The sequence below is a fragment of the Aythya ferina genome, assembly GCF_964211825.1.
Source record: "Aythya ferina genome assembly, chromosome: W".
Classification (NCBI taxonomy): Eukaryota; Metazoa; Chordata; class Aves; order Anseriformes; family Anatidae; genus Aythya; species Aythya ferina.
The window spans coordinates 10,163,853-10,191,030 of record NC_140313.1 but is presented as its reverse complement, the minus strand read 5'-3'; the positions used below and the strand labels follow the sequence as shown (position 1 = coordinate 10,191,030).

General features: G+C 43.4%; 1 protein-coding gene across 6 annotated transcripts in view; it reads left to right on the top strand.

The window, feature by feature from the left end:
• The first annotated feature begins 17,930 nt into the window (after positions 1 to 17,930).
• The window catches only part of LOC311426256 (chromodomain-helicase-DNA-binding protein 1-like), a 92,608-nt gene continuing 83,360 nt past the window's right edge, over positions 17,931 to 27,178 (top strand). For 2 of the 6 annotated variants that reach the window (XM_084502473.1, XM_084502469.1), the window contains exons 1-3: positions 17,939 to 18,046; positions 18,862 to 18,880; positions 19,469 to 19,673. In XM_084502473.1, the coding sequence (XP_084358599.1) occupies positions 19,621 to 19,673 (53 nt within the window). In that variant the 5' untranslated portion in view covers positions 17,939 to 18,046; positions 18,862 to 18,880; positions 19,469 to 19,620. Of the gene's footprint in view, positions 18,047 to 18,220; positions 18,238 to 18,505; positions 18,636 to 18,861; positions 18,881 to 19,468; positions 19,674 to 27,178 lie in introns of those variants that run through there. The other 4 variants (XM_084502470.1, XM_084502472.1, XM_084502471.1 and 1 more) reach the window with 4 other exon arrangements.

Genomic DNA, 27,178 nt, shown 5'->3' with positions numbered 1-27,178 from the left:
CTGTTGGTCAAATCAAGGTGCAAGAAGGAAACGAACACACAGTGGAAGCAGGAACATGTGGCCTGGGAAAAGCACAGGGATGCGGTCTGGATGTGCAGGGATGGGATCAGGAAAGCCAAGACAGATGGAACTGAGTTTGGCAAGGGATGCAAAGAATAACAGGAAGGGATTCTATAGGTACATTGCTCAGAAAAGAAAGGCCAAGGAGAGTGTACCCCCTTTTACGAATGAGAAGGGAGAGCTGGTAACAACAGACACGGAGAAGGTTGAGGTACTCAACAACTTCTTTGCCTCAGTCTTCACTGATAGTCTGGCTTCCCAAGTTGCTGTGGTTTAACCCGGCTGGCAGCTAAGCAACACACAGACATTTGCTCACCCTCTCCCCTCCCTCTCTGGGATGGGGGAGAGAATTAGAAAGAAATTAAAGCCTGTGGGTTGAGATAAAGACAGTTTATTAGGACAGAAAAGAAAGGAAAATAATAATAATAATGATAATAGTACTACTACTAATAATGTGTAAAAACAAGTGATGCACAGTGCAACTGCTCACCACCTGCTGACCAATGCTCAGCCTATCCCCGAACAGCCGGTCCCCCCACCCTGGCAAGCCCCCTGTGCTGGGTCTGTCTGGGATGGAGTTAACTTTCCCTACAGCAGCTCACACAGTGCTGTGCTCTGCGCTCATAGCTAGAACAGCACTGGTATCACTCGTGTTGTGTCTATTGCTGCATCGGACTGGCACCACATCAGGACTCCCTCCAAGCCCCCAAGAGCCAGCAGGCTGGGGGTGGGCAAGTGATGGGGAGGGGACATAACCAGGGCAGCTGACCTAAACTGACCAAAGGGATATTCCATACCACATTGTTGCAGGAAGCACGGCCGAAAGCACGACAGACACCAGTAGAGTCAGATCATGCTCCATTTTATTGCCCGAATAGCCTAACTTTTATAGTGAACTTAACAGGGGCGGATCGTGTCTCACACAAGATTATTGGTCAAAAGCACTCAGAAAAACAACTACAAGAAAACAACCCCACCTGCAAGAAAACAACCCCCCTGTGATCAGCAGTCACGCAGACCTTATCCTTGAAGCCAGCTGCAGGTAACAATATTTTTCTAAATTCCTCAATTGGACAATGTGGGAACACTGTCATGGGAACTTCTCATAGTTGCCCTGGTAGCTTGGTTTGCTCAGATGCAGCAAGCCATGGGATTTTTGCTGTTTCAAAAAATCCCTCAACACCACATGATGTCACACTCAGCAAAAAAAAGGGAGGCTCTCGTGGGGGAAGGGGGGCTGTGCTCCCAAACAACGAACAACCATTATGCATTTTGAGGCCCTGCTTCCCAGGACATGGCCGAACATCGCTCATTGATGGGAAGTAGAGAATAACTTTTTTTATTTTTTTTCCCTCTGTGCTTCTGCACAGCATTTTTTGTCTGTTTGCTTTGTTTGTTTTGTTTGTTTGTTTTCCCTCTCCCTTTTCCCTTTAATTAAATCATCCTTATCATAAACTTCAAGCTCTTTGTGTCGTATTTTCTCCCCCTTCCTCTTTGAGGAGGGGGGAGTGAGAAGTGGCCGTGGTGAAACTCAGCTGCCCACTCAAGAAAAACCACCACACCCCCCCATATTAATTGTTCAGCATGACATCAGATGGTATGGAATACCCCTTTGGCCAGTTTGGGTCAGCTGTCCTGGGCCTGTTCCCTCCCAGCTCTTGCTGCACCCCCAGCCTGCCCACTGGCAGGACAGCATGAGAAGCTAAAAAGTCCTTGGCTTGGTATAAGCACTGCTCTGCAACAATTAAAACATCTGTGTGTTATCAACATTATTCTCATCCTAAATCCCAAACACAGCATCATACCAGCTACTAGGAGGAAAATTAACTAGCCGAAACCAGGACACAAGTCTTTCGCTTCCCTGAACCTGTAGATGAGGGTTGGGGGAGTAAAGTCCCATCCACTGTAAGCGAAGAACAATTTAGAAACCACCTGATGAAACTAAGTACAAGTCAATGGGGCCCTGATGACATGCATCTGAGGGTCCTGAAGTAGTTGGCTGACGTAGTTGCCAAGCTTCTCTCCATTATATTTGAGAAGTCCTGGCAGTCAGGCGAAGTCCCTGGCGACTGGAAAAAGAGAAACATCATTGACATTTTTAAAAAGGGTAGAAAGAAGGACCTGAGGAAGTACAGACCAGTGAGCCTCACCTCTGTGCCTGGCAAGATCATGGAAAAGATCCTCTTGGAAGTAATAACAAGGCACATGCAAGACAAGGAGGTGATCCAAGACAGCCACCATGGCTTCACCAAGGGCAAATCATGCCTGACAAATTTGATAGCAGAGGAATGCAAAAAAATGCATCCCTTTAGGATCCCTTCCAACCCAAGCCATTCTATGATTCTATGTCTCTCCCCATTGTGTTGGGTCTGTCTGAGCTGGAGTCACCATTTCCCTGTGCAGCCCACACAGTGCTGTGCTCTGCACTTGTAGCTGGAACAGCACTGATATCACTCCAGTGTTGTGTCTATTGCTGCATAGTGCTGGCACAGCATCAGGACTCCTTCCAAGCCCCCAAGAGCCAGCAGGCTGGGGGTGGGCAAGTGATGGGGAGGGGACATTGCCAGGGCAGCTGACCTAAACCAACCAAAGGGATATTCCATAACACCTGATGTCACACTCAGCAATAAAAAGGGGGGCTCTCGTGGAGGAGGGGGCTGTTCCTCCTGAACAACCACTACGCATTTTGAGGCCCTGCTTCCCAGGACGTGGCCGAATATCTCTCATTGATGGGAAGTAGAGAATATTTTTTTTTCCCTCTCTCTGTGCTTCCGCGTGGATTTATTGTTTCTTTTGTTTCTTTTCCTCCCCATTCCCTTTCCCTTTAATTAAACCTTTCTCATCTCAAACCTCGACTTCTCTGTGTTGTATTTTCTCCCCCTTCCTCTTTGAGGAGAGGGGGAGTGAGAGAGCGGTTGTGGTCGAGCTCGGCTGCCCACCTGAGTAAAACCACCACAGTCCTTTTTGGCACCCGATGTGGGGCTCAAGGGTTGAGATAACAATAGCATTGGTTGAAGTATTGACAACTAACATACTGGTAGTCATAATGTTCGGTTTTCTGGTAATATTTTTCTGTGTGGCTATGTTGTATGTAGTCCACTCTCTGTTTTCTTTTTTCCTTTACATCTGATCGGAGGAAGTGGTGAAGTCTGTGCTTGTTTTTTTTTATCATGTTGTGCTGTAACATACTGGCCTTCAGTTTTGTTTGGTATTCAGGCCCGGCATTGTTATCTTCCTGGTCTCATGGAGATTATCTTTTTGAAAATATTAAGAATTACAGCGCCTTCTCTTTTGCCCCTAGCAGTCAATCAGTGAATAATATCGGGGGTGGTGCCTTCTACTTTTCTCCCTGTGGGCTAATTACAGCAGCCTTTCAGTATCTTGGATACCCTTGGTCAGATATTATCCTCCTATTACTAGGTCTAGTGTTTGTCTTCCCCAAGGTAAAGCAATTTATTAAGAATATTATCCAAGGACCTGTCCCCAGACAAAGTAGTTGTGGGTGGCAAGGTGTGTGGGGGGATTTGGGCAGGTACCTATCACGGTTTTCTCCTCCGATGGTCCTTAATTTCACCCCTGAACAAGTGCAAAATCCAAGAAAACTGGTAGAATGTTTGAAAGACGTATGCCCTGACCCTGGCAATACCAGAGAACTCCACCAGCTTGCTGCACTCTGCTGGGGTCTGGCTTACGCCTATCAAATGTCAATTAACATTGCCCAGCACCCTCAAGGGGATAGGGAGTTTCCTGAATTTGATGATGAGACAGCACACACTGTGACCACCCCAGAGGACTGACCATCTATGGTATCAGTCGCCCCTATAGTAAAGACAAAACAGTGGAAACGGAGATCAGGTCGTTTAGTAAGGGAAGAAGCTCCTCCTAAGGATGAGGGAGAAGAGGAAAAGGCAGGCAGCTCTAAAGCAGCGTCATCACGGCAACATCATGGAGAAGATACTGAAATCATAGATGAATCAGAAACTACTCGGTCTCTATTCTTGAGTGAGCTGCGAGAAATACGAATGGATTTCAGTCGTCATCCAGGTGAGCACATCCTCACCTGGCTGCTTCGATGCTGGGATACTGGGGCCAATACCCAACACCTAGAAGGCAATGAAGCCAAGCAGCTGGGATCCCTCTCTAGAGAAAGGCTCATTGATAGAGTAATTGGGAGAGAGGCACAAGTTCTCAGCCTCTGGAGGCAAATCCTAACAGCTGTGAAAGAAAGGTATCCCCACAAAGAAGATATTGTATACCAAGTAAGCAAATGGACCACTATGGATAAGGGCCTCCAGCAGCTGCGGGAATTAGCTGTGCTGGAGATGCTTTATAGTGATTTAAACAATGTCCAGACACCTAAAGACCCTGATGAAGTCCAATGCACAACGTCCATGTGGTGGAAGTTTGTACGGGCTGCACCCTCATCACATAAGGAAACTCCTGCTCCCAAACTGATCTCTGATGCGGAACATATCGCTTTGAAATCAGAGAATGAGGTATTGAAGTCATCATTGGCCTTTGAAAGGGACACAGGAAAAGCATTAGGAGTCAGAGTGGATAAACCTGTGAGTGAAAATAATTATCTTAAACAATTACTGGAGAGGGTTAGTCATCTGATAAATAAAATACAGCCTTGTGCTCTGGTTAAGCAGATTCGTAGATTGTTGCATAATGCAGACCCTGAAAGCTGGGATGGTGATATCTGGTTTGACAGTTGTCGTGGTTCTGCTCGAGTGGGCAGACGAGCTCCACCACAGCTGCTCTCTCACTCCCCCTCCTCAAAAAGGAATGGGGAGAAAATACGATGAAAAGGGCTCCAAGGTTGAGATAAGGACAAGAAGATCACACAGTAATTATTGTAACGGGCAAAACAGACTCGGCATAGGGAGATAATAAGATTTATTGCTTATTACTAACAAGCTAGAGAAGTGAGAAACAAAGGAAAGAAACCAAAAGCACCTTCCCCCCCCCCCGATCCACTCTCTTCCACCTCTTCCCCCCGAGCAGCACAGGGGAACGGGGGAATGGGGGTTATGGTCAGTCTACAGCGCTTCTTCTCTGCCACTCCTTCTCGATCACTCTCATCCCCTGTGCTGTGGGGTCCCACCCACAGGATACAGTCCTTGATGAACTGATCCGGCGTGGGCTTCCCACAGGCAGCAGCTCTTCCAGAACTGCTCCAGATATGGGTCCGTACCACGGGGTCTATCCCTCAGGAGAAAACTGCTCCAACCCGGATCCCCCACGGGCAGCAGCTCCTGCCAGGTCACCTGCTCCTGCGTGGTCTCCTCTCCATGGGCTACAGGTCCGGCCCGGAATATGCTCCGGCAGGGGTCTTCCACAGGCGGCAGCCTCCGTCGGTGCAGGGCCACCTGCTCCACCGTGGTCTCCTCTACGGGCTGCAGCGTGGAACCTTGCTCCACCGTGGTACTCCATGAGCTGCAGGGGGACATCCTGCTTCACCATGGTCCTCACCACAGGCCACAGGGGACTTCTGCTTCGGCGCCTGGAGCACCTCTCCCCCTCCTTCTTCACTGACCTTGGCGTCTGCAAGGCTGTTCCTTACTCCTCTCACCCTCCCAGGTGCTGTGTGGAGCAGTGTTTTTTTTTCCTGTCTTAAATATGCTCTCACAGAGGCACAAAACAACATCACTTATTGGCTCAGCTCTGGTCAGCAGTGGGGCCCTTACCAAACATGGGGCAGCTTCTAGATCCTTCTCACAGAAACCACCCCTATGGCCCCCTGCTACCAAAACCTTGCCACATAAACCCACTACACCCATGGACATGAATCTTGGTATATTTTTACTATATTTCACTCAGTGCTCATAACATGCTCCTGGGCCAATTTCAAGACCCATTCCAGCATCAAAATTGAAATTAAACAGCTATTTGTACCAACTCAGCCTCCCATTGAGCTAACTCCTCACATGTTCCACACAGGTCCTTACATAATTAAAAATATGGGATAACAAGCTCTAGTTGGTCTCTAAAAAGGGTAGAGATAGCTTTCCCAGGAGAGCCATCACATCAGTTGTTGGCAGCACAGACAGAGCCTCCATCTCATGGTCTGACACCAGTTGCTGGCACTCACTGTCAGCCATCACTGCCTAGGGGTGTAGGACACATTATGGGATGCAGAGGAAGAGCAGTTTGGGATCACAAAGGATGTATGGGATGTTTAGAGGAGGAAACAAAGGTGGGAAAAAGGTGTGTGTGTGTGTGTGTGTGTGTGCAACAGTCTTTACCAAGAACTGGAGTGGGTTTGCAGCCTCAGGGACTTGTATGTCCAGATGCCAGCAACTGGGCAGATTGGAATCCAGCAGTCAACTACTGGGCAGACTGAATATCTGAGCCCAGCTGCTGGAGGGATCCACCATGTAAATATGTATATATATATATATATTCTCACTGGTGGACCTCCATCCTATCCAGCCAGAGAGGGGAGCAGGATGAGGCTGTTGGTGCTATGTTCATATGAGCGCTCTGAGTGTCTGTGATCTGTGTAGCTGGCTATGTATATATGTGGTGTATATGTGTGCTCTGTGTGCATGTGCCTGTGCCTGCTGGGAATAAATTTTTAGCCTTGTTATTGGTTGGATCTAGGGACATGGAGCAGCAGCAGCCTCACATATCTTTGGCTGTCAGATCTGGCAAAATATATTTTCCTCTAACAAAATCAGTGACACCTTAGGCACAAGAAATACTCTTACCCAGATCCTAGAAGCATGCTGAGATGCCATAAACCCATAATACACTTTCAGAAGGTAGAAGAAAAAGAGAGCTTATTCCCATAGGTGCAGCCTCTGGTATGGCAGAAGAGAGTATGGGATCACAGCAGCTCTGACTCCAGTTAAACTCTTGTGAAATCATACCTTTGAAGAAGATTCCCAAGACAGTTTGGTCTCAAGGAAGGCCAGGCTGGCAGTTTCTAAAATACTATAAAAGCATTCCTTAAACTGAAAAGGTCACTTGTGCAAGAGATCGTTGAGGTGAGCAGTGAAAGTGGTTTCATGAACTCTACTGCGAGTAGAAGGAGAGAAAGCTGAGAAACTCTACCAATAAATAATCTAGGTGAGGGAAACTGAAGAAACTAACAATATTAGTAAGTAGTAGAAAATAACATAAAATGTAGACTTCTCCCAAACTTTATAATTTGTTATTTAACTTCATGTCCTGCTGAAGCAGGACTTTATTCTGCTTTTTAGTGGACGCAGTCTAGCATTTTTGCTACAGAGAGAAAGCAGAGATATCTCACAGCTCTAAGTAAATCATGAAACTTTATAAACAAGCTATCCTCATTACAAAAGAGGTAGGTTTAATCATGTTAATTTACTTGTGGAAACTACTACTGTTGAAGTCCTGAGAAGAAAAAAAAAAAAAAAAAAGACAATTTATAGCAAACTATCCAGTAGTAAGAGATTATAGTGGTGATGTGTAATGCCTTCCTGACAAAGGGGTGTTTGTAGTAGGTGCAAGCACATGTATTATAACTTTATTACTCTAAAATAGCATAATGTGTTCCAGAGCCTTCTAGAAACCATACAACAGCTCTCCATAGATGTCTGATCAAATGATGTTATAATCTTGATAGTACTGCTGGTAAATTTCCCTAGTGCACACTCCAACTATTAATTTATGCTAATGCTGTCATATTTTCATAGCTATTGTTATTTTTGATAGCTAAAATAATCTTAATTATAAAGTTTAAAATTATATAAGCTTAATTAACAAATATACTTAATTTATGTACAGACATGCATTCTTACTGTATAGACAATCCTCTCTATATTATTATATACTCTATATCCTTCTTAATGAAGCAATTGCCCTAAAAACTCATGAGAGGAATACCAAGGAACTGAAAATATTTAAGATGTTTGCAGATTTGGGGCCTTATCTGACAGCTAAGCACCATGCAGCTGCTCACTCTCCACACCCCACCTCTCTGGCCCAGAAGGACAGGGGAGAGAATAGGAAAAGCAAAAGCAAGAAAACTCTAGATCAATATAAAGACAGTTTAATAAGCAAAGGAAAGAAAAAAATGAAAGAAAAAAATCACAAAACAAGCGATGCAAAGGCAATCACTCATCAACTCTCACAAGTAAACCAATGCCCAGCCAGTCTCTGAGCAATGGCTACCTCCCTGCAAAAAAAAAAAAAAACACAACTCCCTTCAGTTTTTATTGCTGAGCATGATGTCATATGGCATGGAATATCCCTTTGGTCAATTTGAGTCAGCTGTCCAGGTTGTGTCCCCTCCCAGCTTCATGTCCACCCCCAGCCTACTTGCTGCAGGGGCAAAAAGTGGGAAAAATAATAGGCCTTAATGCTGTGCAAGCACTGTTCAGCAATACCCAAAACACTGGTGTGTTATCAACAGTTTCAGTCACAAATCCAAAACACAGGACCATGTGGGCTGTTATAAAGAAAATTAGCTCCATCCCAGCCAGACCCACTACACCTTGGTAAAGTGTTTCAGTGTTAAATACCTTATTTTTTTTTTCATTTCAATTTAAGGCAGTTACTTACATTCTGACATTCCTGAGTTTAAAGTCCATTGATTTTGTGGCATCTTTCTCTAACACAATGAAGTATACTCCCTTAAGCTGACTTAGGCAAACTTAAGTGCTTCAGTAAGGAACATAGTCTAATACAGCTTTTTTTTTGCAGACTTTGAAGCTGTTTTCTTGTCTGAACACCTTATGCATTTTTTTTTTAACTCTAGGGGAGGAATAAAAGTTTATTCTGTCTTTAATCCCTGAGATTTTGAGGTATTTTCCTATAGTGTTTGAGAGAGGGACTAGTGGAAGTGCTTCATCTAGTCTCTGCTGCTTCAGTCTGGTTCCAAAATGGAAATGGAGTTTCAATGCGCAAGTCGATCCCAACACTTACTTGGTGGGTGTCCTGATTTTGGCTGGGCTAGAGTTAATTTTCTTCCTAGTAGCTGGTATGATGCTGTGTTTTGGATTTAGAATGAAAATAATGTTGCTAACACACTGAAGTTTTAGTTGTTGCTGAGCAGTGCTTACGCTAAGTCAGGGACTTTCCAGCTTCTCATACTGCCCTGACAACAAGGAGGCTAGAGATACACCAGAAGCTCTGAGAATCAGGACAGCTGATCCATACTGACCAAAGGAATATTCCATACCATACGACATCATGCTGAACAATAAGAGCGGGGGAGAATTGGCCAGGGGAGCTGCTGTTGCTCAGGGATTGGCTAGGCATCAGTCGGCTAGTGGTGAACAATTGTGTTGCGCATCACTTGGCCTCTCCTCTCCTCCCCTCCTCTCCTTTATCTCAACCCACAAGCTCTCACACTTCTACCTTTTTCAATTTTCTCTCCCATCTCGCTGTGTGTGTGTGAGCAAACGGCTGCGTGATGCTTAGCTGCCTGCCAGGTTAAACCACAACAGTGGGCCAAAGGAGCAGTTCCAGGAAACCCGTGCAGATCTGCTGAGGGGATGCCTTGGCTGCCCAGTGTTGCTCACCCTGGGGGGGGGGGGTGGCAGCCATAAAATAATCCCTAGGCCCAAGGTCTCTAGCTGACCAACTGTGGCTCAGATGCTGGCTCCTGGCCAACACAGCTCTTCAAGCATGAACTGATTTGACAGCTACTGTAGCCACCTTGCTCTGATATATCCACACAAGGACTCTTCTTTCAAACTTTTCCTTCCTTCACGAGCAAACTGTTTTCATGCTAATCTCAATTTATTTTACTCTTGCAGGGTGCTGAAGAAATTTCCAAGTATGGTACTACATCCTCGTCAGACATGACCCCACAATCCTCCCTAGCATAGCAGTGCATAATTGCATATGTGTGAATCTAAAGAGGAGAAAGCAGGTGAATTGCTTCCTCTTTCCAACACATTTGGCTGTGGAGCTGTAATGCTCAGAGTGTAGTTTTTTACCCAGCAGCCACTACTTTCTTTTGACACTCTGGAAACATGTAAACTGTAGCGATAACACATTATTATTATTTTTAATGAACATGACCCACCTAAACAAACAGCTTGGTCATTAATCATTTCAACTAAAGTACAATATCAAAAGGAGTGCACTGCCTTCAGCTGGGGGATGCCTTCCTCATGGAGGCATGTGTTCTCTGTGCAGCTGCATGCCAAGCCTTCCTAAATATGCCCTAATGCCACTTTTAACTGTGTAGGAAGACTAAGAAATGCAAATGTGTTTGTTAGGGGTCTCTGATTTTACACAGGAAAAACCTTAAACAAATAACCCCACCCACACTACACTAAACGGTAACATGTTGACTTGTGGAAAATGGACTCCACAATCAGTAAGATTGTAAATTAGGTATGTTTATTCAGCGCTGGACAGCACAGGGGTAGTCCCGCCAAAGTCATGCGCACCTGATGCGGCAACTTGCCTTGGTTATATGCAGTAAAGAGTTATATATGCATGAAGTTTCCCAATACACCTATACATATGCATAACATGTCCCCGCTTCATATAAAAATTAGTTCCAAAGAGTCATTTCCATAAATTCCTCCCATCTGCGCTTGCACAGTGTATTCTGGTGGTGGTCATCAGGGGTCGTAAAGTTCTTTTACTATTTCTAGATTCAATATAATGTTTCTCTATCTATCACTCTTTCAAAATATCTGTTAGACTCCAGTTTTCATCTGAGTTGGTTCTTTTTCCACTCGCTGTAGGAGTTTCCTGTACTCTTAAAATACCATAAGGTACATTGGATCACTACGCAAAGAACCATGAACAAAACCACGACCGCGATTATTGTGATAAACAACTGTTTCAGCCAGGTTAGGTCTGGCAACCAGGAAGTTAATTTTTCTACCAAGTCTGTAAATCCCCAGGATGTATCATCCTGAGCTACTGCGTGCAAAATTGTATTCTTTTCCCAAATCTTCTCCAGGTCAGTCTCAATCTGTTTTTGTTAACATATACACAGTAAGTTTGGTTTATGACTGTACACAATCCTCCCTCCTTGGCTAAAAGCATTTCTAATCCCATCCTATTCTGAAGCGCTACTTTATGTAGGGAGGAAATTTCTTCCTATAATGCCAACAAAGCATCGGCCTTTTTCACTCTGGTGTGATGGATCCAGGCATTCTGCTCCTTGATTCTGATTGCTGTGAAAGAAGTAAGGAGTACCTGGAATGGTCCTTCCCACTGTGGTTTCAAGATCTTCTCTGCAAGAGACTTTACGTAAACATAATCTGCAGGTTGTATATTGTGCACTGGTCCATCTAACCCTCTACCTGGAGTCCCACTCACATGCTTTCCAATTTCATTAAGCTGTTTACCTAAGACCACCATATAGGAGGTCATAATTTTATCCCCAGCTTGCATGGATATTCCTCTTTGTAAGATTTCAAAGGGGCTTAACCCTTCCTTTACCCTTGGTCTAGCTCGTATACGCAAAAGGGCTAAAGGAAGAGACTGAGGCCAGGCCCAATTTGCTTCCTGTCCCAATTTCACAATTTGTTCTTTGATTAAGTGGTTCATTTTTACTACTTGGCCACTTGACTGAGGGCGATATGTGGTATGAAGTAATTTGTTGTACCACTTTTGCCCCTGTCAGAGGATATAGTTGCTGGAACTCCAAAACGAGGTATTATTTCTTGTATCTTAATTACCTCCCAAGCCTTGGCTGTTCTAGTTGGGAATGCTTCTGTCCATCCTGAAAAGGTGTCAGTTAATACCAATAAATACTGATACTCCCCTTTTCTTGGGAGTTCAAAAAAAAATTAATTTGCCACTGTTTGGAGCTTGATTACTTTTATACCTGCCTAACAATGGTATACAAATTAGGCCCTATCCATTTTCTATTTAAAAACTCTTATACTACTTCAGCTCCCCAGCATGCTTTATTATGTTGTCCAATCACCATTCAATTTAATATGGTATCACAATTCTCCCATCATTTATTTACATTAAACCTGTAGGTAACATTTTCGGTTACATCTTAGAATATTCTACTTCATTTTCTAAAGCTTTTGTTAATGCCTGGTTTTCTGTTCCTGGTACTAGTGCCAAAATTTGACTCTCGGATGCCTGTTCTGCCACCCCTTTGTCTCCTGCATCAGCCAATCTATTTCTCTTTTCAATATCAGTATTTTCTGCTTGATGTAGGCAGGTATACCGCTCAGAGTAATTTCAGTATCTCTTCTGCATGTTTAATTGAGGAAGATAAAAGTCCTCTCTCCTTCCATGTGTATTGCCCCATGTGTATGCACCACACCAAAGGCATATTTCAAATCTGTCCAAATGTTTGCCAGCTCAAAAAAATTATCAAGGCGATGATTTCCACCTTTTGGTCTGATGTTTGTTACCGCATATCCTGTGAGGTGAAGTCCCTGGTGGACGAAGCTGCTGCCATCTATATACCAATCCTCCACATCTTCTAGGGGTGTATCCTTTAAGTCTGGTCAGCTGGAGTATACCGTGTCTGTGGTCTTGATGCAATCATGATTAGGTGATCTGGAAACTGTTACTAAGGAAAGAGGCTGGGTTCACAGTATTAGTGCCGAAAAATTTTAGTAAACTAATAGTCCATTCTACACATTCCTTTTCTTCAATAGTAGCTATCATTTCTGTATTGCAACAGTGTCCCCTTTTCCCGAAGGGGTCTTTCGAGCTTCAAGATCACAGTTCCTGAATATGGTGGGGCTATTCTTGAACCCCTGTGGTAACACAGTCCAAGTCAGCTGAGTTTTCCGTCCTCTATTAGGATTTTCCCATTCAAAGGCAAAGAGTTTCTGGCTTTCAGTTGCCACGGGCAGGCAGAAAAAGGCATCCTTTAAATCTAATACCATGAACCAAATTTGACTGTTTTTCTTATTTTGTAATTCCAATCATTTTTCCCAATTTAAATTTCAAGCACTGAAAAACAAAAACAAACAAACAAAAAAAAAACAACCAACCAAAAAAAAATGCCTTTTCCTGTTGGCCAGTTGCTCCTATTACATTTACAGACTAACACAGAGAAAGAAGTTCCTGTAACCAACAAAAAAAATCAAGCCTCGCTTTTTCATGAGCAATTGGCTAACGGGCAGGGCCCAAAGGGTTATGGTAAATGGAGCTCCGTCAGGCTGGCGGGCGGTCACCAGTGGGGTCCCTCAAGGCTCCATTTTAGGGCCGGTACTTTTCAATATTTTTATAAACGATCTGGATGTAGGAATAGAGGGTATTTTGAGCAAGTTTGCTGATGACACCAAACTTGGAGGAGTTGTGGACTCAAATGAGGGCGTAAAGGCCTTGCAGAGGGATCTGGACAGGTTGGAGAGCTGGGCGATCACCAACCGCATGAAGTTCAATAAGAGCAAGTGTCGGGTCCTGCACCTGGGACGGGGAAACCCTGGCTGCATGTACAGACTGGGCGATGAGACGCTGGAGAGCAGCCTAGAAGAGAGGGATCTGGGGGTCGTGGTAGACAGCAAGTTGAATATGAGCCAGCAGTGTGCCCTGGCAGCCAGGAGGGCCAATCGTATCCTGGGGTGCATCAAGCACGGCATCGCTAGTAGGTCAAGGGAGGTGATTGTCCCGCTCTACTCTGCGCTGGTGCGGCCTCACCTCGAGTACTGTGTGCACTTCTGGGCACCACAGTATAAAAAGGACATGAAACTGTTGGAAAGTGTCCAGAGGAGGGCTACGAAGATGGTGAAAGGCCTTGAGGGGAAGACGTACGAGGAACGGCTGAGGTCACTGGGCCTGTTCAGCCTGGAGAAGAGGAGGCTGAGGGGGGACCTCATCACAGTCTACAACTTCCTCGTAAGGGGTTGTCAAGAGGCAGGAGACCTTTTCTCCATTAACACTAGTGACAGGACCCGCGGGAACGGGGTTAAGCTGAGGCAGGGGAAATTTAGGCTGGACGTCAGGAGGGGGTTCTTCACAGAGAGGGTGGTTGCACACTGGAACAGGCTCCCCAGGGAAGTGGTCACTGCACCGAGCCTGTCTGAATTTAAGAAGAGATTGGACTGTGAACTTAGGCACATGGTCTGAACTTTTGGGTAGACCTGTGCGGTGTCAAGAGTTGGACTTGATGATCCTTAAGGGTCCCTTCCAACTCAGGATATTCTATGATTCTATGATTCTATGATTCATTCCCTAGCTTTATTTCAACTAGTGGACCTGCTAGGGTAGATGTCCCAGGTCCCCGTCATTCCTGACTGTTGCATGTTTATCCTGCAGCCTAAGACAATTTCTTTCTGATATCAGGAACCGATTGCCCTAGAAAGAGGCTAGCCTCTGTTTGTTTTCTGAAGCCAGGTCAAATTTATTGTCTGTTTCTTTGTTTAGTTTTGGTTTTCTTCATTGTATTTCAAAGTTGGTCCAAAAATTCAACAATTACATAGGGATTTCTTTTGGACCTTGCTGGAACAGATTCTCAATTCCCAATTTAACCAGATTTTGGTATTTACATAATTTCCGGGGTGATTAGGGTCTCAGTGGGGGGGTGTCTGTCAGGGAAATGCGATCGTTGACAGTTCCCTGAGCGGTCCCATTGGCAATCTGAGCTCACACATGAACTCAGGTTGTTTTAAGAGCTGCTTTTTTGTTTCCATGACAACTCTCTGGGACCCATCATGGTCCCTCTGCCCCAAAGGCTCACACCCCTGATTTTGAGATCACAGCCTCCTGTTGAGGCAGAACTATTAACATTTCTACATCCTCTTTCCCTGCTCATTCAACTTCAAACAGTTCTGTTAAATACTACATGCCACACAACTTTTAACACCTTCAACAACCCTTTCAACCCTTCCTTTATCTTTCTCCAGCCTGTACTTTTCCCATGCCAACAGCAAATGCTCAGTCAGGGGCCAACTTAATTCCACTCCTTTTCCCTCTAAGATGCTGAAACAACATATCAGTATACAACATTTCATCCTATTTTCCTTCTCTCCTCAAAACCAACATTAATTGCAAGATAGTGTTATAGTCGATTGATCCATAAAGTGGCCATTTAGCTTATGTATTGGCCACCATTGATTGCAATACTTAGTGGAAGTCGTCTTGCTTTCTGTGCGCCCCAGTTCTAACAATATCCTTCCAGTGTGCCAATAGTGTGCCAGTGTGCCCAAGGAGGCTTTCTTTAAAACGTCTTTGTTTTGGATATTACCCATTTCCTTGATTTCCCATTCCCTTTTATTTATTTATATTAGTTACTGTCCCTTGTTTCAATTTCCATGCAAACCTTTTTACTACTTACTATCTTTTTCTAATCTTCTTCCCAAATGTCCCAATTCTCTGGGATTAAACTCTTCTTCCCACATACAAACTTTACTATTTCAAATCATTAACGAGCCCCGTTTCAATCATAAATCCACAGGACTTTGGGAAAACACCTGAAGCACTCAGCCTTCAGTCTTCTAGACAAACAATACCACCTTTTCCACAAAAATTTACATTTCAACAGGACCGAATTTCAAGCCAAATGCCAATTTTTCTCATGCACTTTGTTAGTAAGCCCATACAAAACAAGGAATCACTCCTGTGTATCTGTCAATATGGGGGTTTAAAAGGTATTGACGCCTAAATAAATTCACTCTCCCCCTTCTTACCAAATTCCCAGGGCTCAAGCCCGAACCACCAAAGAAATGACTCTCTCCATTCTGCCGCTTTGATAATCAGTCAGCCCCCTTCCCCGATACTTGGGAAACTGACCAAACACCACAGCAAATATACCAAAACTTCTAAACTGTTACTAAGATAATGCTCCCACCTTTTTTCTTGTCACACTCAAAACATTTAAGAACAAAATAGGATTACAAGATGCACTGCCAGGCCCGTATATTGGGCACCACCAATCAACACTTGGATAAAACAGCACTTCTTTTCGGACTGTCATGCGCTTCATTCATCTCCAGCCATTCCCCTCACGGAGAATATGGAACCACGGATCGGAACTCCGCACTCACTTTGCAGCAATGCTGCATCTCACTCACACAGCACAATCATGCAATCACACAGAGAGACCCCTTGCGCTTCTCGTTCATACCACAAGAATATATCACTTAAAACAATAACCAAACTTGTTTGTATCATTTCTGTCTGTGTTCCTCGTGGAGTAATTCACTTCACAACAATACTTTGTCTCAAACACATACACAAATGCTATCAACATGAGATACCCAGACATCCACAAATAAGACATACAATTATTAACGCTCCAATTAATATCCCTCCAGCAGCTGAAAATATTACCCAGGTAACCTTGTCACAATTGTGAGAGGCCTGCTTACCCTTCTCCTGCTTCTTATACAGTCATTAGCAGGCCCATCCTGGCTCCCAAAACTGGGATGCAGCGGTAACCTTGGATTTGCTTGATCTACTGCCAAGATCGCTAGCGGCTGCTCTGTTGGTCAGCAAATCCCCCTGATTCTATTGGTCAGCAAATACCCTTTGACCACTCGTATGGGTCACCAAATCTCTCCTTGACCACACTATCGGTCAGACTGTAGGTTACCCTCCTCTCATATGGGGACTACGCTGCACGCCAGATGTCTATGCACGATTTACCAGCTGCCCCGTCACGCGTACGACTTCCTGTACTGTAAAACATACCGTTTGTCCGCAGCTTCAGGAGGTCCTTGTCTACTCCCGCGGTGAGCGGCTGAGAGCGGAGGCTCCTCCAAGGAAAATACTCAGGGTGCCCCTAGGTGCATCCGCTCTGCAGTCAAACCCGCAGCTGAGCAGAGCGTCTCCTGGCTGGCTCACCAAACTGACTTGCGGAAAACAGACTCCACAATCAGTTAGATTGTAAAGTAGGTATGTTTATTCAGCGCTGGGCAGCACAGGGGTAGTCCCGCCAAAGTTGTGCGCACCTGACACAGCAACTTTCCATGGTTATATGCAGCAAAGAGTTACATATGCATGAAGTTTCACACTACGCCTATACATATTCATAACCCATCCCCGCTTCATATTAAAATTAGTTCCAAAGAGTCATTTCCATAAACTCCTTCCATCTGCGCTTGCGCAGTGTATTCTAGTGGTGGTCGTCGGGGGTCGTGGGGATGAAGACTGATGACTCTTCCTCGTCACCGCTAGTTGACCAGGAGCGGTACTGGTACCGACACTGGCCCCAGCGCTTGTTTGCTGCGGCAGGCAGATACCTGCTGCCCTCGGCTCAGACAGTATCCGGTGCGGCAAGGAGGCCGCTTGCGCCCTTCCTGCCGCCATAACACGATGGTGCTATCCCCTCCCAGCCATTGCTCCTCCTCCTTGCTCTGTCCCAAGGCGCAGGACTGACATCACACCCAGGATTTCCATCTGACTGAGGGGAAGAGGAGGTGGTTGAGCGGAGCGGCAGCGTGATGGCGATGGTCGGGAGGACTTAAGAAGCGGCGGCACAGCACAGCCCCTACCGTGTTTTCCCAGGCTCCTCCCTGCTTGGAGGGGGGGGGGAGCGAGGGGTGGCTCTATTGTTCGAACCGGTGGGGGCTGCGGGCGAGCCCACTGTGCAGGGCTGTGAGGAGCCGGCGGTCCAGGCCCTGCGGCGGTCACCGGAGCAGTCTTCGGCTAAAGGTTACAGCACAAACCTCTTCGTGGAGCGTAGCTCTGTCTTGCGCTAGGGAGGCTGGCACGAACACACACGCAGGTAGGTAGAGGTCTGTCATGGTTCCTTTCCCTCTCTCAACTGGAGTTGTGCGGTAGCTTTCGAAGATGGATGGGGAGGTGGCTGGTACTGAGGACAGGGGGCTGGATACCTACTGCGGATCTGGGCTCCTGGGCCTGCTCGCTGTTATCCGACGGGGGAGGGAGCTGTGAGAGCCGAGGCAGCTAATTGGGGTTGAGGCTTTTTCACTGGTTCCTGTGGGGGGAGCCTGTGACGAACCGGCTGGGAGTGCGGCCTTCGCTCTTCTCTGCCCATGGGGGGCGCTGGGGGAAGTGAGCATGGAGGACTGCGGCGGCCTTGGTGACTCTACTAGGAGCAGCGCTTGCGCGGCGTGCACCACCAGCGGAGTGCTGTCTCCGGGGGCTGGAAGCGAACCCACGAGGGGTAGGGATGCAGCTCTGGCCTCGGCTTCTCTCGGGAATGCTTTGGGAGCGGTCGGTAACGGGAGGCTGCGAGAGCGTGGTCGGGGAGGATCGCTGCGGAGAAGGGAGCTGGCGACAAGGAAAGACTTTCGTGACGCTAAAAGGGTATCGCCAGGGATTCCGAGAGTACCAGACACGGAGGCAGGCAGCAAGGTGTTTGCCCCCTGGGCGCGGGAGGACAAGCAGTGGGGAGCTAGGCCCCGTTGAACGCCAGCTGCTGGTTCTCGAGAAACCACTAAGCTGCTCGGCTTACTGCCGTTGGGGCCCTGGCCTCGCTTTGCGGCCGCTTTGGGGTTACAAGGCTTTTTCCTGTCACTTTTTCTTTCATCATTGCCTTTGTTTGATGGCTGGAGTGGCCTTTCTGTCCGAAATAGTGCCTGAGCACAGGTTTTTTTCCACCCCAGAACGAGATAGCCCTCGCCCCTATCGTAGGCTGTGGGTAGGGTCGTACTTAGAAGGGAGCAGTTCGAAGCAGGCAACTTGCAGATGAGCCACTAATTGCTTTCATGCCACTAAATCAGTGAGAGGCACAGCTCTTCAGCTGATTATCAGTGAGTTCATACTTGCACTACATTTAAAGTGAGTCTAAACTTTTTGTAGGTGTATCTGAAGCTAGTGAACTGATTGAAGATGTTTGTGTATGTGAAATGACAGTCATTCCACCTGTGGGATCTTGTTTGCTTGGTGTAGTTGAGCTGTGTGTTTTTTTTTTTTTGTTTGTTTTGTTTTGTTTTTGTTTCTTTTTTGTTTTTAATAGGGACGGTCCTTATTTTCCAGCCTCTGCCCTCGACTGGATGTAAGCATTATGTCTGTGTCTGGAAATTTTTTGTGCATGAAATAATTTCACTTTTCAGATCTTAGCAGAGCATTAATATCTGTAGTTTATATTTTTGCATTTGGGGAGGCTGTTTTCCTTTAAAACTTAGATCTGGTTGTTCTTAAGATAGTACTATAGCAAAAATCATGCCACCTGGTATAATGCGGATACATGGTAAGCCACTCTTCTCAACCCAAAATACTTAAAAGAATAGTATTTTCAAAGCTGGTCTGTGGGCAGACCAGCAACTATTCTGCAGCTAGTGGTTTTGCAGAACTTGTAGTACAATCAATTAAAAGTTGTATAAAAGAACATATAATGGCTGGGACCTGATAGTTTTTTGCCCAACTGCAAAAAAGGTCTTTCCTTCTGTGCATTTCATGTATTTCATTTAGTTATTTAATTTTTTCAGTGTAGTATAACAAAATATATTTTTTCAGTTAAAATGTGAGATATACCCTTCTAGCATTGGTGTGATGGGACAGGTAATTTTCAGTATCTTTCAGTTGTAGCCATCAAATATTTCAAATTGTGTTTAAAATTATGCATGTTGTTTTATTACTTTAGGTAATTTTGGGAAAAAAAACTTGAATGCATGCAAAGAACGGTTGAATAAACACATCACCTGGAAAACACAGAGTACCAGGAAGTGGATTCTTGACATCCACCTTGTAACCTGAGTGACTTCTATTTATCTTTTAAACTTCTTAATATTTACAATGAATGGGCACAGTGATGAAGAACGTGTAAGAAACAGTAGTGGAGAGTCAAGGTAAGCACTTTGTCGTTTCAGTCCCTGGTTGTGTATTCTCTTATATTTTGTTTAATAGAACTGCTTTACCTTTTAATTTTGTGCCAAAACTTCCTAGTGAGCAAACAAGCCATGTTTAGGAGGACTGGCTATGCTTTTTTATGTCTGCTTAATCTGCTTGTTAGTTTCATATAGTTTTGTTTAATAACTAATAATCATGGATATACCTTACAGAATAGAACTTAACTAGTATTAGAACTGTATCAGTGTTACTCTTTTTTTTTTCCTCAAAAGTTGCCGTAAGTGTTAAAAGCTGAAACAGATTGGATTGAAATGTTAAAATAAGACTCCATGTCTATGAAGTGCAGGGCATGCATGCATAGTATATGCTGTATAAGCCCTGAACTGGACTATCTCTAAAGCTGGAACAATGAGTTGTTAATTCTAGCTTTTGATATGTGCTACTTTATGAGGCTTCCTTCTTTGTTGAGCTGTGAAAGCAGTATAATGGAAAGTGTTAAATTCATGTTTGGTTTCCAAAATGGAAGTACAACTTTCCCAACTGTTTTCCTAATTTAAAAAAAAAAAAAAAAATCTATTCACTATGTGAGTAATGGGGTGGGAAGATGGGGAAGAGAGAAATGTTTAGCTGATATTAGGTGCAAATCTCTAGGAAATTTATGAACAGTAAAATTAAAGAAACTTTTGACAACTCTTGTGTATTCTTTTGATGTCATTATTCTTGTTATACCTAGGAATATTCTAGAAAGATAATAAACTTTGGATCTTGTGAATAATTTGTAAACTCTAATTTATTTTAAATAAAGATCTCTGCTTCCAGTAAAGATGGTACTTGTCTAATTAGCAAACAAATTTATTTCTACTAAGTGGCAAAACATTCCCAGTTACATAAAACAAATAAACAAAACAAGCTTTGTCAGTTGAATAGAGGAATATGAACAAAATAGAAGTGTGAATAAAGCTAATCTTCTGAACTTTTTAGAGAATTATAAATAAGTCCTTCAACAAACGTTAATTTTTTGGGGACAACTCTGACCTTGTATTTATGAAAGGTTTTACTACTTGAAAAAAGCCACCTAGCTAAAAAAAATAATGTAGGAAAATTACTTCATATCAAGCTATGACCACTTTGATATAAAAATACCGGTATATCAAAGTTATTTAAAAGCTGTAGCAATTCTCATAAGACTAAACTAAATAAATATCATTAAAGCTTCCTGAACAATTTTATTAAAAGTAAATATCAGCAAATTACTTGGAACTTGATAGTTGCTGGTGAAGTGAGACTTTGTTCTGCGTTTTAAATGTGCTGTTGAGCTATTTTAAAACTTTTTTTTTAAAAAAAAAAAAAAAAACTTTTTTTCCCTAGTTTTTTATTAATCATTAACCCTGTAGCCTACTGAATTCACAGGCAGATGTCAGAAAGCATATTTGCATGTTTACCATTTGCAATCAGGAAACTCTGTACATGAAGAGTGAAATTTCCTGTTTTAAAGAATTGAGCCAATTTATGTTATTAAAATAACTATTATAAAAGGAGTTTACATTGTTTTAAAGAAACTCTTATAATGAATTGCAGAAATTGTGGAAAGCTTGTAGTATTCTCAGCAATAGGAGGGCTAGAGAAGGGGCTAATTGGAAACCTTAGATTATATATAAACGGCCAGCACTGTGGTAAGGAACTGTAGCTGTCTTCTATTCCCTGTGACTGGCAGTGAAAAGGCATTTCTGAAGCATGTGGGAAAGGAAAGGGCAATTTGCCATGCTCCTATGCTCCTTTCCACTCTTGAATCTCTTCATCTGTTTGGTAGATGACCAGAAATCTTTCCATTGCTGCAGATGCTGAGCCTGAAGTTTTGTTTTGCTACAAGTAGAAGTGAATCTCTTGTATTTTCACAGTTGAATAATTGTTGTACTGTTTGGACTTTCCTTGGCCATGTTAGCAACCTCTGAAGCTATAAGTATGTGCTAGTACCAGGCATGGCAAAGATTGTGAACTGACAAACACTAAACTAATCTTGCTGCTTGATGTTAGAATTTGTGTAATAATTACAGTGGAATCTACTCTTCGGCTTTTTCTTTATTATAAATCACTGTTTTGGATTGTTTTTAGTAGTTCTAGGTGAAATATCACAGATAATGTTCATCTGGATAGCAAGTAAATATAAGCAGAAAACTTAATAGCAATACTCCGAGAAACTTTTAAAGTTAAGCAAAGTGTTTTTGTGTATGTTCTTGAAAGCATTCTGTTGCAAACTTGAATAGGAGTAAATACATATTAGTTACCTAGTAATAAGAACAGGGAATGCAGAAGTGAAACGTTGAATAGCAATCTGACTTCCCATCTCTTTGATTCTCCTATGTTTCCTGTAGAACAAGACATGGAGCGCTTGAGCAGACCTACTCTGTAGGTAAAAAGGAGTATACTCAGTATACCCCATTTGGAAAGTAGCTGGCTGGGGTGCATTGTACTTCCTTTTTTTTAGTAAGCAGAAAGTGGTTTCTTGCACCAAATATCCTTATCATTGTTTACATTCTTGAAAGCTGATGTTACGACAGTGCAGTAATTTCTGTGGATTTAATTTGCTTTGTTGATTTAATAGTCTGTGGACCACAAAAGACAGTTAAGTAAAACCAGCTCTTTGTCAGCAGGCTTGAATTTGCTGTATAAACTCATACCTTCCACAGAAGATTAAAAGGATAAATTGAAAGCTACTACTCTAGGATCCTGCTTTCAAGAAAACATGAGCATACTTACAGAAGTATTCTTATCTATTGGTTTCTTTTTGGTAGATGTCTGATAGGAAATAATAATAAAAATTAAAAACTGTGCATGTATAGAGAATTGTATTGTGTTTATGTGGCAAGGTGTTGGTAGCAGGGTGCTGCTGGGGTGGTCTCTGAGAAGAGACTGGGGCTGTCCCTGTGTTGGACAAAGCCAGTCCCAGCTGGCTTGGCAATGGAACCATTTTTCTTGTTTTCTCACTCTCCTACTTAAATTTTAATTGGCAGTAAACTACATTAATTTTCACTGAGTTGAGACTGTTTTGCTCATGACAGTGATTGGTAAGTGATCTCTGTGTCTGTATCTTGACCCACAAGCTCTTCCATCTTATTTTCTCACCCTGCCCTGTTGAGGAGGGGGGAGTAAGAGAGTGGCTGGGTGGAGGTCTGGCAGACAGCCAAGCTTAACACACCACCACAAGAGTATATACCTTAAAGTATGGATATATCTGTATATTTTAATGCAGAAGACTCCTGAGATCAGAAAAAATACCTGAAAGGTGAAGGAAACTGTACATAGAACTTAATGTGAAGGGCTAGTGGATGAAGCAAGCTCTTTGCTTTTGTTAGTAATAGTCTTCTCTTTGATTAGCAAGTTGTGATTTTTACCAAGAAAATTTGTCATGGAATTGAGCATTATCAGATATGTTGGTCTAAGTTTAAAAAAAAAAAAAAAAAAAAAAAAAAAAACACGCTTCTCTTCATCTTACAGTTCAGACAGAATATTCATCAAAAAAAACAAAACACACAAGTATTTCTGTCTAGAACCTTTTTCTGTTAAAAGAATAAATTCTAAATTGATGATACAGCTTTCATTGTGTATGTAGACTCTAGTTTGGCTTTGGGATTCCTGCTGATTTTTTTCAGTTCCCAAATGTTGGGATGCATCACTGAGCTTAGAAGAGGTGATCCTTGAATATTAACCAGCTTTCTTGGGGCCCCTCTTCCCCCCCAGGGCATTATTACATGGGACTCTACTGTAATAAATGGCTCAGTCTTCAAAATAGGACTATAATCAAAGTTTACAATTTATTAAAGGAATAGAGGTAAGCAAACAGCGCTGGGTGCGCCGGGAGTCTCTGCTCCACCAAGACGCACACCAGTTACATCAAGCAGCTGTTTTTTATGCTCCTAGGCTAATACATATTCATTACTACTTCTAAAAAAAACCAACAGGGTTATTATAATTAGTTTCTGGAATCCGAACCCTCCTACTGGAGCATGCGTATCAGTCTCCGGTGGTCCCTCTGGGGGTCTCTCATGCTGAAGGCTCATAGTCTTCCTCCCTCTTGTCCTTCTCCTTTGTCCAACTTGGCTCTATGTCAGAGACTTGTGCAGCGTCCCCTGCAAGCTTTGTCTTTTAGTTGTTCTTCAGCTCTCCCCGTCTCCTTAATCTCCTGGCCAGATATCAGAGACTTGCATAGTGTCCCGTGCAATAGTCATAATAGTTAGCAGTTATTCTGAAACCCCCCCAGATATCAGAGACTTAAAGGAAAAGCCTACAAATACATTTCCCTTCAAGCTCTCTATTGACACGACTTGCTAAAACATTCCTTTGCAAGATACAAGAACTATATACATTAGCCACTCTGTTTTTCTTAGACTTGTGCTTATACAAGGGTATGTAAGACAGAAGGTCACATTCATCATACCATGCAGCCCTAGCATTGTTCCATACTGACACGAATCAGATGAACATATTACACACTACCAAGCGGATCCCTGAAGAGGCCAAAGTCTGCTCTCCCAAAGTCCAGGGTAGCGAGCTGTGCACCCTCCTCTCTGCCCTAAGGGTCTTGAACTCCACCATTTCATGGTCACTGCAGCCAAGGCTGCCCTTGAGTTTCACATTCTCCACCAGCATCTCCTTGTTGGTGAGAGTGAGGTCCAGCATAGCACCTCTCCTTGTTGGCTCCTCTATCCCTTGGAGAAGAAAGTTATCGGTGCATTCCAGGAACCTCCTGGATTGCCTATGCCCTGCTGTGCTATCCCTCTCAACAGTTATCAGGGTGATTGAAGGGTTAGCATCAAAATCACTGAGGTTTAATCTGAATTAAATCTGTGATGGTTTTACCCAAATGGGCATCTGAACTCCACCACAACTGCTCTCTTCTACTTCTCAAAGGGAAAGGGGGAGAAAATATGATGAAAAGGGCTCAAGGGTTGAGATAAAGGCAGGGAGATCACTCAATTATTGTCACAGGCAAAAACAGACTCAGCATAGGGAGATTAAGGTAATTTATTACCTATTACTAACAAGCTAGAACAGTGAGGAAACTAAAAGCAACTTCCCCCAAACAGCCATCTTCTATGTCCTCCCCCCAAGCAATACAGGGGAATAGGAAATGGGGGTTGTAGTCAGTTTGTAACACTTTGTCTCCATTGCTCCTTCATGGTCAATCTCTTCCCCTGCTCCAGTGTGGGGTCCCTTACCTGCAGGTGGCAGCTTCCACCAGATCACCTGCTCCTGCATGGGCTCCTTTCCATGGTCTGGTCTGGAGTCTGCTCCGGAGGGTGTTCTCCATAGGCCGCAGCCTCCTTCAGGTCAGATCTATCTGCTCCCCTGTGGGCTCCCTCCATGGGCTGCAGTGTGGAGATCTTCTCTGCCATGGTGCCCGTGGGCTGCAGGGAGACAACCTGCTCCACCATGGTCCTCTGCACAGGCCGCAGGGGAACTTCAGCTCTGGTGCCTGGAGCACCTCCTCCCCCTCCTTCACTGGCCTTGCTGTCTGTAAGGCTGTTTCTCACTCCTCATTTTCCCAGCTGCTGTGTTGCATCTTCCCCCCCCCCCCCCCCCCCTTCTTAAATTTGCTCTCACAGAGACACAAACAGCATTGCTTACTGGATTGGCTCTGGCTAGCAGCAGGTCCCTTTTGGAGCCATCTGAAACTGGCCCTTATGTAACACTGGGCAGCTTCTGGACTCTTCTTACAGAGGCCACCCCTGCAGCCCCATGCTACGAAAATCTTGCTGTATAAACCCAATACATTACTCATGTGGTAGAGTCTTATAGGTAATTCCCTGACAGGGTTTAGAGACTTATATGCTTTTTTAATAACTAAAGCTTGCTAAATGTGTCTGTGTTAGGGAAAAAGTGTCTTTTTGTTTTTTACTTCTTAGTAGTGTGCCAGTTGTTTTGTGTTTGCAGTAAAATGGGGGGAGACTGGGTGGAGTATTCATGAAAGAAAACCAGAATCCATTAGCTAAAATATTGTAGCTAAAAGGTTGGTTATATTTGAGTCCTGAGGCAAGGTGAATCTGGGCCATTCTTAGGTTATACTGAGAAGTAATGACTCCTTGTTAAATTTCTACTAGGTCGGCACTAGTCAAGTGAACTAAAGGGAAAAAAAAAAAAAAAGGCCAAGTAAAGATACATCCCAGTGAAGTTGCATCCACAAATGCCAAGTGCCAGAAAAGGATGGGTGGATAGTGAATTGACGTGGTATATCAAATTGCTAGTAGCTGTGTTGAAAAGAATTTGAAATTGAAAACTTACTACAGTAGTTCTTCAGTAAGATGTAATTTTCAAAACCCTAGTTTTTATTTTGGATACTGCTTAAGATACATGACTAGAATCCTGCAGACAAACTTCTTTTTCTGTTTTTTGGGGGGATTTTTTTTTTATTCTCCTCTTTAGATAACACTTCTTTTTTTGTTCCAAGCAAGTCTTGGCATATTTTTGAGACATCTTTTGGTTTTAGAAAATTAGATAGGTCTGTGTTTTTTATCATTGCTGCTTTCTTACAAGTATTATTTGAAAAACAAATAAAACGTTACTTTATTTCAGAAGTTGATGATGCAAATTGGTATTCTGACTGATGCCAATCTGAAACTGTTCCTTATGAGAGGTTAATAAGAACAAAACAAAACAAAATCTTTTTCTTTCGTTTGTTCATTCTAATGCGTAAGTAGTTACCTTTTAAAGATAATTAAGAAATGAATCTTAGGCTGAAAATTTCCATTCAACTTCTGTTTGAATAGGTAAGTAGTTTTGATAGACAGTAATTAGTTGTTGTTTGTGGTGCTGTTACAAAGTTTTCTTTTAATGGCTGCAGAATTCAAATAGCTTGATAAGGGAATAAGTTTTCAATTTTATAGGTGTGTGTGTGTATGGATGGAGGGGTGTGTGTATATATCTATGTTTCCCCTAGGCTTAAGAAAAAATAATCTCTGCGAGACAGCAGAGAGTGTGACTAAACTGAGTACCTTGTTCTTAAGACTTTTCATGACACCTATGTTCCTGTAAAATCATTTGAAATTGCAATATACTAGTAATTAGTTCTTTTTTAAAAAAAATCTTATAAAGTTGAATGTCATAGCTTGAAATGCTGACAAATCAGCTTTACACTTTGTGAAAGAAGATTGTTATTAGGAATTAAGAAAAAGATAATTTCTTTGAAGGTAAAACAAGGACACAGTCTGCACTTGGAAATATGAGACAGCTAGTGGTTTGCCTTGGCATAAACTTCTATTCTAGTTCTTAGACTGCAGTGATCTCAGTGGTAGAAAGAAAAATGTATATGTTCTCTATGATGTTTGGAAAAGGGTGGGTTTGTTTGTTTTATGCTGAAAACTGAGTACCCTGTAGCATTTCCTGTAGAGTGTGTTTTGCCTTGCATTCCTAATCAATGTTATTGTTGGTCCATTAAATTTCTTAGAGGAAAGTCCTTTGATAAAGAGATTATTGCGGATATTGGGGTTTTAAGTACTGCGTGTCATGC